We start from the raw sequence: 16,080 nt of genomic DNA on the forward strand, positions 1-16,080 counted from the left end.
TTGTTGAGGATATCTTCATAATTGATCTACAAAACAGTGGATATCCTATTTAATCAAATGACTCCAAGCATTGACTTTTCTAAGTAATTCCACAAATTGGCAACAATGTTTGCTTATTAATGTGCCAAATGAATCTATGAATGTGCAACCTAGCACGAAAACATGTGATATAATGTTTCCAGGAATATGGATCTGTTTCTTCTTATGGTGAACTGTGTAACAGCCATCTTCAACACTGAATTTAAGTTGTTGAGTCACATACCTGGTAGTATATATACTTTAGAGTCTTGCAACAAATGGAGGCGACAGCCATAAATTCTGAATTCATCAAAATGATGAGTGAAAGCGTTTGGAAGAAGTTAGAGCACACCTAGTTATTCATCTAAGAAAAGTCTGCAGCTCGTGGTCTTGCGGTAGCGTTCTCGCTTCCCGCGCACAGGGTCCCAGGTTCGATTCCCAGCGGGGTCAGTGATCTTCTCTGCCTCGAGATGACTGGGTGTTGAGTGTCTTTCATCATCATTTCATCCTCATTCACTCTCAAGTCGCCATAGTGGCGTTAAAGAACTTGTGAAGTGGCGGCCGAAACATCCTGCGAGGGGTCTCCCGGCCACCAATGCCATACGCTCATTCATTCACTCAATCTAAGAAAAGAAGTTTCGTGAATGAGGGTGGAAACTGCACTGATGAGAAAACAGTTGGTTGTAAGTCTGAGTAGTACACAGACTGGTGCTGTTCGTTAAAGATATAAATGTGTAGAGATCTGTCATTACAAAACACTCGATTTCAGTGAAAATTTCAACTTTGTGATTTATTACTGACTGGAACAATATCACAAAATTTGATGTAGCCTCATTACATAGGTATTTTCAATAGCTCTTTTCATTTTTAAAGCAATAGCTCCAGTACTGTATAGAAAAATTCATTGTGTGTTATCACAAAGACAAAAACGAGGCAAAAAAAAACTTTGAGTAAAAAAGTTCGTGCCATTATTACACGTGAAATGAATATATTCTGAAATCCAAACACTTTTGAAGCTACTATTTAATCCCTTCATTTCCAGTTTTTCCAACTGCAATATTGTTGTGACTTGGAAAAGTGTTCTACAAGAAGTCGGTTACATTGCCAGATGTGTTACCACCTCTCAGTTTGCTAATGTGGAACCAGGCCATTTTTTTGTTATACAGCATTCCACCACCACGTACAACGACTTCATTTCTGTTTTTAATACTGATATTTTCAAACATTTGCATTGTAGGCTTCAAAGTAGGCCTATCTTTTCACCAGCTTCTCCATTTTGTAACACAGTCTTGGATGACAGTTGTATTTCCCTTTGCTGTGTCTGCAGTGGTTATGGCCAGTCCGTTTTTTCACTGCAGTTGAATTTCTTCTGTCCCCCCCCCCCCCTCCCCTCCCCGCTTGTTGTTCACTTGATGCCAGTCTGTATTTTCATCATCTGTAGAGTTTATGTCCAGCTACTTGTTAATGCCTATGTATTGTGTGTTTACAACAATGGATCTTGTTTCACTGATGCACACGTTGGTTACACTTCAGCTGGTTGCCACTACAGCAGTATTTGGATCTTCGTGACCTGATGGTTTTGCAGGTTTTTTACTACTATTCTGATTAGTAATAGTGGTAATTGCTGCTTCTGTGATGTCCTCCAATCTTGCATATGGATTTTGCCTCAGATTTGCGAAGTTTACCGATTTAGTTTCGATCATAATACATGCACACTATTTTCGACATATTTTACACATTGTGTTTCTGCGTTACTTGAAGATTAAATGGCACTGTTTTTGTGTACCGCCTGATATTGATATATAAAAACTTCCCCACTAACAGTGGATAGGGAAATTGTTTTTCCTTCTAGTATCGTTATGAATTGCACAGTGCATTGTAGAATCACCCATGTTGCTAACCACATTGTACATTTCTGTAGAAAAGACTTTTTGACGTATGTTGTGTTGCCCTACAAGATTGTACTATTGGATAATTTGAGTGAAATCATGTATAAGTCTCAAAACTCAGGTTATCACATTGAGAGAGATTTCCAGTGTGTAGCTAGCAGAAGTGAACATTTTGGTTTAAACTTATCCATGCACTGGTGCTACTTTGGCTTAATATCAATCTGGATGACTAAGAACGCCACATATGGCATCTCATCAAACATGTGCCCAGTAACATCAACTTTTCATACATGTAAGTCTTTTTGATTTATCTGTAAGTAAGTATTTTTGATTTGTTTGTAATTGCTTAACTTGAGCCTTTGTTGGATTAAAGGTTAAACAGTTATGAGCCTGTTGTGTTACTGTACTGGATGTGTCTGGCAGAGATAGGTTTGTGCCTTTTGTCAGGATATTTGTGTCTTCAGTGCACATCACCGTTTTTAAAAATTCCTTTGATGTCCCCTGCAAATCATTTCTATTGGTCAAAATCGGAAGTGGACCAAGCAGCAAACCTTGTGGGACAGCATATGTGATCATTCCCATGTCTGTACTACATCTACATATCTCTGTTTTATCATGTGTCAATGGGATTCTCTGTTTCCTGTTGTTAAAATAAGACTCCAGCAATACAAATGGAACAATTTTAGTTGCATGCTACTTTACAACCTTGCCAAGATCACATAAAATGCCAGTTGGTAATTTGTCTTGTTCAGGTTTACAACAGAAAAAAATATCGTGAGATCATATTAGGCAAATTGTTTTTTGAGTAGAGAAGCCTTTATGCAAACCAAAGTCAGTGGTTTAAATTGCTATTGTCAAAGAGAGAAATCTGGAAAGGGGGATAGGGGTGTACAATTAATGTTATTTGCTGATACCCACTTTCAAAAATGGGTGTTACTATTGCATAAATTCCTGCATATTTAGCTGAGATCACTGATGCACACATACATGATGGAGCTCTGTGTGGAGGTGGTCATTTTGAATCCTGGTGTTGGGAGAAATTTTCATTGCTGGTGTTTGACTGACAAGGGCAGGAGATATGATGGTGTATAGTTCCTGATCATTGAACTTTGGGCCATTATCCTGGATTAAATACCCAATACCTCCATAGTCTCATAGAGTGAGAACATGTGAAACTGTTAATTGTGATCCATCTGTCAGACTGAGGCATAAGCATGGGGACCCATTTGTGCTGTTCAGGAGGATTAGGCTATTTGCCAGCACTGGTTTTTATCCCGCAGGTCATTCCATGTCAAATCATCTAGAAATTTAAGAAAATGAAATATTACCCCCACAGAAAACTTTCAAATTTTGTGTGGTGAAAGTTTAGGAATCCCTGTGACAGATTCCAAAATTTGGTTAAATGATTGCTGTGCTATAATAAGAATAAATTGAGGAATTTTGTGACCATATTGTCGAAAGCTTTATCTGTCATTGAGAACATAATGTAATAGTTTCTATAATTTTTGCAGTAGGTTATTGACCTTTTTTTATTTTTTCCAAATGAGAGGATAGTGTTATGTTTGGAAGTGACACCATTAAGTTTAGAGACATTCATTTCTTTTGTCTTACATTGCTTGTTTTTATAAAGATGACATAAAATGATTGCCTCCAAATTAATTTATTTTTCTCCGACTTTAGGATTTTGTTCAAACTTTTAGAAGGTCATTAAGAACCAAAGTAGACACAATAGAAATGACAATTGTTTAAGAGAAATAAAAGACAATACTGAAAATGCTTTGATAAAAAACAGTTGACGGCAGTAAACCATTTGTGGGCAACATACAATGAAATCAATATTTAATTCACATCTTGATATTACTTACTCTGATTTAATGTTAATAACTGCTGAGTTAAAGATGTTTAACTGTCAAAACTTTCCAGTTTTACTTAAAAGCTGTAATGTATATTCCAAAAGACAACAATTCCTAATTTTCAGTGGTTTCCATCGGTTTAGAGTAGTTTATTTAAATTGTATTATCATGAGTCAAGAAAGCACAAGTCTCTTATATAAACAAAGAAATATAAACAGTGATGCACATAAAAATTTAAAAACAAATTAAATATAAAGAGTGATGTAAATAAAACTTTCTATATTCTGAAAATATTGGAACTGTTTCACTGGGAGAAAATATCTACCAACAGCGGGCGCGCACGCACACACACACACCACCACCACCATTAACAACAACAACAAATAATAATAATAATAATAAAGCACCTCCACTATGAAGTTTAGGGGATTTTTTTATTGTTTTCAATTTACAATATTTTTGCCTGCCTTTTGTTCCCTTTGATATGGCAACATTCCTTTGTCATTTTAAGCATTCTTTGTCCTGTGAAAGTCATGAATGCTCACAACATCCCTATACATTAGTGAGTTTATGGAAAGATTTGAGCAGTATTGTAGGTATACATAATTTCAAATACTTCAAACCTTTCATTAACAGATCGAAAAAATTACTGGCATATTATTTTACTAAATTGAGACTATAATATTCCCATTTTTCTAGGTTAAATAATGGAGAGCTGCTCATCTAGAGAATTTTCTCATACAAGTTACAATGCAGATGAATGTGATCGTTCCCTGACAAGTATTTCTGACCTAACTGAAGAAGAGCAGGAGTTACTGTTATGGCATAGTGGTGGTGTATCTTTGCCTTTACATCAAGTGTTCTAAACACAATGGAATATATTTAGTAAGAGTCTCACTACATAAAAACAGATGCGTTGACACTTTGAGTTTCACAAAAATAAAGTGACGTCTGATTTTCCTGAAGTGAAATTACAGCAAGCAAAGGAACTAAAAGAGAAAGGACTTTCTATCATTCCTGGTGCAAAGTTATGCCAAATTTGTAGAACGAATGTTGCAGAATATAAGAAAGGGAATGAAGGAACTTGTTCAGAGGACATCAGTGAAACTAGATATGTGACTATTCAGTCTCTAGGGGAAAAAAAAGCTAGTCACAAGTTTAAAATATTTGGGACTGTCTTCAGCTAAATTGCATTCTGTTTCTCGTCACAGGAGGGCTGCAATAGTCAAACCTAAATTGGAATCCTGTAACGGAGGCATTACAAAATAAGCTTCCACGTGTGTACGATGTTGAATTGGAAGAGAAATATATGAACATGAAAATTATGAGCATGGATAGAAAGTAATTCATTTTGATAAATTAATGGAACAAATAAAAGAGAAAATGAAACACTGCAATAATCAAGAAAAAATTCAACTTTTGACTCTTGTGCTAGAGACTTGGACTTGATAAAAAGTATGTGAAATGTTGGTACATCAGGTAAGTACTCTTTTGAAACAAAAGGGAATTTTATCACTGCCTGAACAGAAAAGGGGAAAGACAGTACCATAGGAAACAACTGATAGAGTAAAAAAAATTCTATTTGCTTGATGAACACTCTAGAATAATGGCAGGAAAGAAAGACAAAGTGAGCATCTTGAAAAATGCACATCAACAGTAATGACTGATTTTAAGAATTGATACTCATTCTGTATCATTCATCAAACTTATCAGTTGCCAATACGTGAAATTAATCTTAAAAAAATGGTACCAAGATCAAATAGGAGTAATAATTTGCAACATTAATCACAGAACCTGTATCCTTCGTCTCTGTGACACACGTCTTCCTACGTCCCTACTTCAGAGATACCTGCAAAATCATGTGGAAGCTTTTGAGCCTGCTGAAAGAGTTCAATACAACCAGTGGATTTCAACAGACAGGATGAATTTGGTTCTTCAAGTAAGCACATTGTCAGAAATTTGTGAGTTGCTGGTACAGAAGATAGAGAAACTTGCAGCTCATCCCTTCATCACAAAATATCAGTGTAATTATTTTAAATGAGAACAGAAACTCTTCAAGAAGGGTCTGTTTCAATGTTGATGGGTTTCAGTGAAAATTTCAGCTTTGTTGTGCAAGACAAAGCTCAAGGTTATTGCTGGAATGACAACAGTTGTCTCTTCACACAATTTGTGTGTACTATAAGGAACACCAAAGTTTGCAATCTAAAAGCCTTTGCATTGTTTCTGATGATTTAGAGCATGATGTGGACATGGTTCATCAAATGTAGAAGACTGTATTGCAGTTCTTGAAACAAGATCTTGAATTGCCTATAAGTGATACTGAATATTTCACAGATGGTTGTGCTGCACAGTACAAACCTGCAAGAATTTTTTTTTTTTACATAAGCAGGTCTGTAAAGATTGTTTCATGGGCAAATACTTAGTGCTGCACACGTTTTTCAGTTTTGTCAAGAAAACCTGACACAACATGCATCCACAGGGGCCTTCATCATCCTTTTACAGGGTGTGGTAGATAAGTAATGAGACTGGCCGCCGCGCGGCGCCCCAGTCGCTCGCAGGGCGGTCTCCACCTGTACGTCACGTGGTGGGGGATCTGAGCTAACAATAGAACCGGTTCGCAGTCGCGTTGGAGCTCTGGTGCAGTGAGGATCGAGCTTCGCGTATTACGTTGTTTGTGTGCCCGTGACACTTGTGAAAACGCTGAAGATGGATCGCTCGATAGAACAGCGGTATGCAATCAAATTTTGCTTTCGCTTGGGCAAAACTGCTTCGGAAACTTTTGCTATGATTACGGAGGCCTACAAAGAAGACTCCCTATCAAGAGCTCAAGTGTTCCGGTGGTTTAATGAATTTAAAAACGGGAGGGAATCCGTTGAAGACATGGAACGATCTGGACGCCCTTCAACGAGTCGTGTGGATGAAACGGTGGCCAAAGTGAAAGAACTCCTGGACTCCGACCGTCGTTTAAGTCTCAAAATGATCGCCGATGAGATCTCCGTGAATAAATTTACGGTTCACCAAATTGTTACGCAAGATTTGATGATGAGGAAAGTTTGCGCAAAATTGGTTCCCCGAGTGCTCACCGCCGAACAAAAGCAACAACGAGTGGACGTTTGCCGTGAGACATTGAATGATTTGGAAAATAATCCACACTTTTTAGACAAAGTAGTAACAGGCGACGAATCGTGGACATTCCAGTACGACCCAGAGACGAAAGCCCAGAGCTCGGAGTGGCACACACCGGCATCCCCGCGGCCGAAGAAAGCAAGAATGTCAAAGTCCCGCATCAAGACAATGCTGATTGTGTTTTTCGACAAGCGGGAGTTAATTCACAAAGAGTTTGTCCCTCAGGGGAAGACTGTCAATGCCGAATTCTACAAAGAAGTCCTTCAGCGATTGCACAGAGCCGTCAAACGGAAGCGACAGGAACTTGCTCAACGCTGGCGTCTCCACCACGACAACGCTCCGGCGCACACAGCGTTCCTCGTGACCTCCTACTTGACCCGAATTGGGAGTTGAAGTTTTGCCACAGCCACCATACAGCCCTGACTTGAGTCCTCCTGATTTCTTCCTATTTCCGAAGGTCAAAAGATGCCTGAAGGGTCATCGTTTCGACGATATTCCGAACATCCAACATGCTGTCACGAAGGCACTAACTGGGATAACTCAAACGGACTACAGTGGGGCCTATGAAGCTTGGAAAACGCGCTGGCAACATTGTGTCGACGCCCAAGGCGAGTATTAACGTTTTGTACAAATTGGATCAATAAATTTGTTTTTCTAGACTGAGTCTTATTACATATCTACCACACCCTTTATTGGTCTGAAAACAACACTTGTAATGTTCCATTCTCCCACATTTTATGTCAAGTAAAAATCAACACAATGACACGACAACTATAAGTCAGGTCTCTCCCAAAATTGCTGGAAGCAAAATGGTCCTTATTTAAGGGTAAATGAATGTGCAATGACACACATTATGGATCACAGTTTTGCTAAGTGGTTTGTGGTTTTATTGTAAAATTAACTGGCAGTTGACTTATTATAAGCCAAAGTGGCTGTAAAGCTGAGGCTGTTCACCTGCAGTGATTAGATTCTGGTGAATGACATATATGAAGGGCTTAGAGCTACATAGTGATAAGACACATTTTAACATATACATAATGTTTGGCATGTATACCAACACAGGCAATCACAACTCACCATGCGCTCTCCTGAACAAAAATGTTCAGTACACGTTCCATAATTTTACAATAATTTATATGAGAACTGTGGTCATTTAAACTAGTTGTAGAGTTTTCATATAAATTGTACAGCACATTACATTTCAGTTCATTACTATGAATACAATTACGTTATTATTACAAAAATTGGCCAAAATCCATCACATTATACATCAAACAAGGATACAAAGTTTTAACATGTTTCCGCATACATAGGTGCCATGGCTTGTATGATTTGACATGGAATGACACCCTCTGCTCTCTCTCATCATCGTACAACAGAACTATGACATTATGCTGTACATATACTCATTGCAGTCACATACTCTCAACAGATGCACTTAAAAGACAACTCTCATGCCATTGTGCATGAAATAAGAAAACCCTTCCACTTAGGCAGCTGAACCTACCACTTGCTGTCTTCCAGCTAACCATACCATATGACTTCACTTTCTTTACTACAGTCCTTGACTGGTTACAAAGGTACCTCTAGGGTAGTGCTATTGGTACCAAGTCGGCACAAGATTTTAGTATTTGGCTGAAATACCATCATAGCCAGAAGAGTTACTACTTTTCCGTAACCTAATTTTTGTGATTTCTCTAGCAGAAATACTGATATCTGTTGGTCTAGTATGCTTGCCGTCTAAGTAAGTTTATTGGACCTTCTTTTGATGGAAATTTTGGCCCCACTTTTTAGCTACTGTTAGTAGCCAGTGATTTGAATTTTATGTTATCTGTCTCGCTACTACTGTCATGGCTGCAGTACCATATGGCAAAACTTGATACATTATCTCAGTTTGCTGAGCAAGTGATATCTGATGTATTACATACATATGTGGACACTGGATAGCACAAACAGAAACACAATACTAAGAGGGAATACTGGATATCTGGAAGTGGTGAATGCATAGAGCACTGAAAGTCAATGACAAATTTAACCTATTTATAAAGGAATTTATGTGACACTTTGAAGCTATCTTCCCTCTAAGAACTGCAAAGAACAAGTACCAGAGCCATAACAGCAAACAGTGGCTCACAAAAGGAATAAAAACATCATGTAGGACTAAAAGACTGCTTTATGTTTCTCTCAGAAATACAAATGATCCTGATATAAGAGCTAATTATAAAAGGTACTGCAAGATCTTAAATGAAGCTCTGATAAAGGCAAAAAGTATGTTCATCAAATCAGAAATAGACAATTCTGGCAACAAAATAAAAACCATCTGAGGTATTATTAAAAGAGAAACTGGTAGTTACTCAAACGATGCAGAAAATATTGAAGTTAGACATAATGGGAATATCACTGATAAAGGTGAAAATGTTGCAAAAATTTTCAACAAGCATTTTTTGACTGCAGCGGATAAAATAGGGTGTAATGGTTCTATAAATGAGACTCCGAATCTTTTACAAAGAAGTGGACTTAGTGCAACACCCCACATTAGCATGCCTCCTGTCACTGTTGAGGAAATTAAGATGATGATAAGGACCATGAAAAACAAAAACTCAACTGATATTGATGGTATTTCCATCAAAGTGTTGAAACACACACACATTTCCATTTGTGAAGTCCTGTGCCACATCTTTAATGAATCACTGAGACTAGAATTGTCTCTGATAGACTTAAATATGCAGTGGTGAAACCATTGTACAAGAAAGGTGACAGAAACGAAGTAACCAATTATCGTCCTATTTCACTCTTAACTTTTTTCTCCAAGATTCTCGAGAAACTTGTACACAGAAGGATTCTTGAACATCTTAGTAAATACAATATTCGCAATAAAAGTCAATTTGGTTTCCAGAAAAACATCTCAACAGAAGATGCAATATATTATTTCACCAATGCAATTCTTGAATCAATCAATAATAAAATGTCTCCAACTGGAATTTTTTGTGACCTTTCTAAGGCATTCGATTGTGTGAACCATGAGATTTTTTTGAGAATAGCAGAATTCTATGGGTTAACTGGAGAAGCAGGGATGTGGCTTGCCTCCTATTTAAAGGACCAGAAACAGAAAGTAATGGTAAACGACACTAATGGGGAACCAGTGTCCTCTTCTTGGGGCACAATAAAATGTGGACTCCCACAGGGCTCTATTCTGGGTCCTCTACTTTTCCTTATTTTCATAAATGACCTTCCAATGTGTACTAGGGCTAAGATAAAATTAACTTTGTTTGCCAATGACACAACGATTCTGGTAGACAATTCAACAAATACTAATCTTGAGATCACTGTAAATGCAAATTTTTCAGGAGACCTTTAACTGGTTTACCTCTAATTGATTCAATTCCATACAAGTCAAAATATCGAAGGTGAGATTAATGTTAAATACAATTATGGGAATTTAGCAAGAGTGGAGTCAACAAAGTTCCTGGGTCTAGTTGTTAATAGCAATCTAAATTGGTCCTTACACATTCCTTACCTATATAAAAAAAACTAAGCTCGGCAATTTATGCTATTCGTGCGATTGCTTCCTTCAGTGACATATACTTTGAAAGCTGCCTATTTTGGTAATTTTCATGCCCTGAAGGCCTATGGAATTATATTCTGGGGAAACCAGTCAAAGGCAAACAAAATCCTCATAGCCCAGAAAAGAGTCATTAGGATTCTGTGTGGTGTCAATTACAGACATTCCTGCAGGAAACTCTTCCAAGAACTGAGAATACTCACAACAGTATCTCTCTCATGTGTTTCTTGTGTAAAAACCATTCCCTTTTTGAAATGAACAACATGTATCATAACTATGACACTAGGGTAAAAAATGATCTACATCTTGAACAAAAGAATCTAAGTATAGTGCAAAAAGGAGTACACTACTCTTGCATAAAAATATTTAATGCTCTCCCTCAGGCAATAAAAATGTCATTTACTGATCCATCTACTTTTAAAGATCAACTTAAACAGTATCTTCTAAGTAAAACCATTTACTCACTGGACAAATTTATATATGAGAATATATGAATGGATTTTGATCTATTGTAAGTCTGTTCAATGCAATTTGTAACTTTTTACAAAAAAACAATCCTTGTAAACATTTTTTCTATGTAATATATTACTCATTGTACAACCTATTATTATAAACAAATGTATCAAATCTATGTAAATGACACGTTCTACACCCAAGCGATTTATCGCTAATGGGTCTACAGAACACGAATGAAATAAATAAATAAAACAAAATAGTGTAGAGAAACTTCTATGCGTAGTGGTGTGTCTATACACGCAAATACTAAGATCAGTGACAAGAAAATTGACACAAATAACTTCTGTGTGGACCTGGACCTAGAACTGGCTGCTTTGGGGCTTCCATTCAACATCCATATTGGGGAAGGTAGTGACAAAGACAGCTTTTATGAAATTATTAAGCAGCTATGTACTATTTGTGGCAAGTTATCTACTAACAAGAGTAGATGTCTATCTTGTTACAGCTGTCACAGACCTAAGTAGTTGGGACTACAAGGTAAATGTGGTTGACCCTCTGCTTCTTGATCACAGTGCAGTGATCATAAAGCTACGGACAAACTTGGGAAGTACCTAACAAATTTCCAGATGGCATTCAAATTATGTCTTAAGAAGTAAGGTTATTACAAAGAACAATTTAGATGATTTCAAAACTACAGTGCCTTTTACAAATTAGCATCAAATTATGAAGAATTGGCACCAAATGATCCATTCATTTCCATGTTCCAGACTCTTCAGACCAAATTTGATGAAAATTTTCCACTAAAACCCAAGAGATATTAAACTGCCAAATAAAAATACAAACAGAAAACTGTCAGAGTAAGAGCTGATATACTAATAGGTTAGCTAAAATACAATGCATCATAAGTCCAAGCCACTGAAGACATTGGCATTAAGGAAGAGTATACCTCAATTATTTATGGGCCAAAATGCTGTACAGAAAAGAAGTAGACACAGCAAAAAAGGAAAGCAATGGCACATTTATTGAAGAAGCTCACAATCCTTACAAGTCAGTATGGGATCTGGTTACTGAACACAGGCAAAAGCCCACCTCTTGCAGTCCAGTTAAATTTAATGAGTATTTTATAAATACAGTGGGAAGCACATTAGGTGAAGAACTACTGACTTTGGAGGAGATCCTGCAGTTGCTGTGAAATTTGGAAATAAATGCAGTGTGGTAATGTGAAAGTGTGTTTCCAAAAGACACAATTAAAATAGTAAAATACTACAAACACTCACAGAGCTCTGTTATTAATGGCATGCCCTGTACCATAATAAAAACTATAATCTGCAAAATTGCTTAACCATTTTCAGTAATAATAAATAGATGCTTCCATAACAGGGAATTTCCCAACTTCCTGAAAGCAGCATGCACACTATCAGTTTACAAAAACTGTAATCAACATGAAGTGTCAAGCTACAGGCCTACATCTATAATATTGGATCCTGTTAAGGTGATTTGACTCCATAATGAAAAATCAGCTATTAAGTTATTTTGAAGGAAATAACCCCTTTTATGGCACACAGCACGGCTTTGGGAATGGCAAGTCAACTACAACAGCACTAAGTACTTCACTTAGCTACAAATATAAATCATGGTTTTGAAGATAGAGACTCTATAGCACTGGTACTCTGTGACCTTAGTAAGGCATTTAACTGTATCCCACATAAGGCCCTGCACAGCAAACTAAAATCATATGGTATTGGGGGAGCTGTTCCACAAACTCTTGAATCCTATCCAAATAACAGATGATGTCTGTATCAGTGCAAAGGGCACATGTAGGTGAAATGAAGTTAAAATGCAAGGTCACAGGGATGTGTAATAGGGGCTTGTTGTTATTATTTTTGGTAACATAGGCTCCAATGGGCACTCCTTGCAGTTTGCAGATGATTCAACTTTATTCTCAAAGGGAGAGAATGTATTTCAGGTTATTCAACAAGCAGAAGTCCTATTCAGTGAAACCAAGATCTGATTAGTCACAAACAAGATAAAATTAATGAAGACAGAAAACAAGAATATGATATGCAGCCTCAGTGATGCTGGGACACTGGGTGACAAAGCAGCTGTTAAGCTTCTGGGCTTTTTAATTGATACCATATTAACCTGGCAACAACACACTGAACATGAATGTTCCAAACTCGCACTGGTTGTACACCTCTTGAGGAAACTAAAAAGTGTCATACCATAACAGTACCCACTAACAGTATATGCCTACTATGCAATATTCCACAGCTGCACAACTATGGCCTGTTACTGTGGGGCCATTCTGCAGGCCGTTTACTGTTAATGTATTTGCAGTTCCCTGTCCACATAAGATAAATCCTGAGATCTGCAGAAAGAGAAATAAAGTTCATCAACACACCACTCGCTATAAAGACAGTATAGACAGGATCGCTATAAATACAGTATAGACAGGACAACATTTCGATTTACTAAGATGCAGAACAGCTTCCCAATAATGGTGCTCAAATTATTTAACACTCCACCTAAGGATTTCAGTCAGTCCCACTGCTTCAATTTATAACTAAAATTTTGTGTATATTAAAAGAGCAATCTTTGTACTGTATTGAAGAATACTTCTCTGGTGATAGAACAATGTCTACCTGAGCTGCAATTCATTGCCAATGAAAACAGCAGCAACTTTGTTATTTTGCTACAGTGTGTTGTGTTACAGATTGTCACATCAATGGAGTAGGTCAGCACCACTGGTAAAACAAACTGAGAAAACTGCAAAAGGAAAGGGGTGGGGAACTAAGTAATTTAATATCAATTATTGTTATATTAGCAACAGCTGCCTGTAGCGGCTGATTCTACCTGTTGATGTATAACTTCACTCGTTCCATGTCTCTCAAGGCTCTCCTTCATGACGTCATTTGCGGAACACGATACAGTGAGTGAGTCCTTCGTAATCATTTAGCGGTACCCTTGTCGTAAGTTGTTGTTATACAACTTGTCTGCGTCAGGTAATTTCAAAACGGCGAATGGGGAAGCGCCAATATTGTGAACGTAGTCTGTTCCATGCATTTCGTGGTTTCATTCAGGTATAATCAGCCTCTTTTGAACAGCCTGCACGGCATGTACGCACAAAGTTTGTGGTAGTAGCTGCAGTACATATGTGATTTAGCGGTGCACAAAAGACAAAACGAGTATGGGTACTTACGCTTTCCACTGCATTATGAACAGCTGCTGACAATCTTTTAAACATTGTTGCAACAAATAGGTATAGGCATGCTCATTACTTTATGACTTTTCCGATTTCACAACTAACTCAAAAGCGTACTACCATCGATCACAACAGAAAAAATCCGACAATAACATTTCTTTCATGTCAAATATCACATCTACTTCGACTAAACCTAAAACCTACACAGCGTAACACATCTCACACGTTTGAACACTGCGCGTGCGCGATACATACAAAAAGTGTTTACGAATGTCATACGTGGTAAGGTGGCTCTCTGCAAACTTCGGTGTTGTGCAATCTTTGTTACGTACGGGTTTTCGGTAGCAACATTTCTAGCATTGTCCACGCTCCCTAATGAGAATTTGTTCAGGTTTTCCAAACTAACAGCTAATTATGATCCTCATTAAGGGGAGCCGGAGGTGGTCAAATCCAAAAAATTACGATTTTTTTTTTTTTGCTACCGAAAATTAATTGGAACATTCCTCTTTAATGTAAACTTTGAATTATTGTTCTACTCGCCCTAGAAGTGGAGTTATTACCATTTTCCCCCACGCCTGCAGAGGAAATGGGCGGCCGCTGAATGCATCTAACACCCTCTCGTGACTTCCTGGCGAACTGCTTGGGATTTTCTCGGCCTGTTACGCATACAGCGCCTTGTGTTACACGTACAGCGAGTGTGCAAGGGTTGGCTTCATTGTTTTCTGTGACAAATGAAGCGCTAAGAGCGCGGAACATCGTCTCTCTGCTGTTTACCGTTTCGAATTAGTTCAGTGTTGCGCCTGTTGTTGGTAGTTAGTGGTGGTTAGTGTCGTTTAAGCTCAGGTTAGGGAAGGAAATCGGCCGTGTCCTTTCAAAGGAACCATCCCGGCATTTGCCTGAAACGATTTAGGGAAATCACGGAAAACCTAAATCAGGATGGCTGGAGACGGGATTGAACCGTCGTCCTCCCGAATGCGAGTCCAGTGTGCTAACCACTGCGCCACCTCGCTCGGTGTTGTTGGTAGTATTATAATTCTTGTGTAAAGCGTTGTTCTGGTTACGATGCCACGTTTTAGTAACCGTGTATATAAGAAGAGGAAGAACGTAGGGAAAAGAAAATTAACACTAATACCAAGTTGCGATACTACAATTACTGAAGCAGTGCGTTCTTCTGCTTACTGATAAGGTGATTGAACGTCTACAGAGATACTATGGGTCTGCTATAAGGCAAAATAACTAGTTATGTTAGTGGCATGTGAAAAGCAGTGTGGGCATTGTTCCTTCATACTGCCTCTTCCAATGACTATCCTCAACACAGCCTGTGCCCAAAAGATTGCTGGTGCAAATATAATGCAAAAAAGGACTATGATCACAAACATGGTTTGCCAGCAGCTGTGATAAATGCAATAAAACCAATTTTTCATGACTTAGCACAGCCAGAATTGTTACACAAATGTCTACACGGAAAGACGCAGAATCCTAATGAGAGCGTAAACAATTTGATTTGGAAAGTGATTCCTAAAAGGATGTTTGTAAGCATAAAAACACTGTGCTTTGGCATTTGTGATGCAATAGCAACCTACAACCAAGGGAACAGTGTGAAGTTCTGAAGGCATTAGGATTTACAGCTGGGGTGAACACTGTACGAGCACTAAGAAATATTGACAGAGAAAGGATAAGAGGAGCAGAAAGAAGAGAAAGGCATATGAGGTATGATGGAACAACAGGCCAGAAAGGAAGACAGAAGAAGAAGCTTTTGGAGGATGAAGAAGAAGACCCTGATAATCCATCCTATAGTGCAGGAATATATTGAGAAACTTTGGTAGCCATTTCCCGTAAATTAGAATTTTTCGAATATAAGGAACATTTTCTCAAAATCCACTCAAGCTAGAGAGATGAAATTTTTATACAGCACTCCTAGTGGTCAAACTTACATTGTAGCACAGTCATTTGGCAATATGTTCAGTAGTTTCA

The 16,080-nt window shown here is 37.9% G+C and overlaps 1 protein-coding gene across 4 annotated transcripts in view; it reads right to left on the reverse strand.

Annotated features, from left to right (window-relative positions):
• LOC126481030 (FHF complex subunit HOOK interacting protein 2A-like) overlaps positions 1-14,782 on the reverse strand; it is a 198,528-nt gene extending 183,746 nt beyond the window's left edge. Inside the window, exons 1-2 of one of the 4 annotated variants that reach the window (XM_050104506.1) lie at positions 13,758-13,814; positions 13,547-13,670 (exon numbers count right to left, since the gene is read on the reverse strand). Coding sequence is in view for 3 of the 4 variants with exons in the window: in XM_050104503.1 (XP_049960460.1) it covers positions 13,758-13,856 (99 nt within the window). In the remaining variant the exon portion in view is untranslated. Of the gene's footprint in view, positions 1-13,546; positions 13,671-13,757; positions 13,945-14,103; positions 14,539-14,666 lie in introns of those variants that run through there. The other 3 variants (XM_050104505.1, XM_050104504.1, XM_050104503.1) reach the window with 3 other exon arrangements.
• Positions 14,783-16,080: the final 1,298 nt, after the last annotated feature.

The sequence above is a fragment of the Schistocerca serialis genome, chromosome 5 (genome assembly GCF_023864345.2).
Source record: "Schistocerca serialis cubense isolate TAMUIC-IGC-003099 chromosome 5, iqSchSeri2.2, whole genome shotgun sequence".
Taxonomy (NCBI): Eukaryota; Metazoa; Arthropoda; class Insecta; order Orthoptera; family Acrididae; genus Schistocerca; species Schistocerca serialis.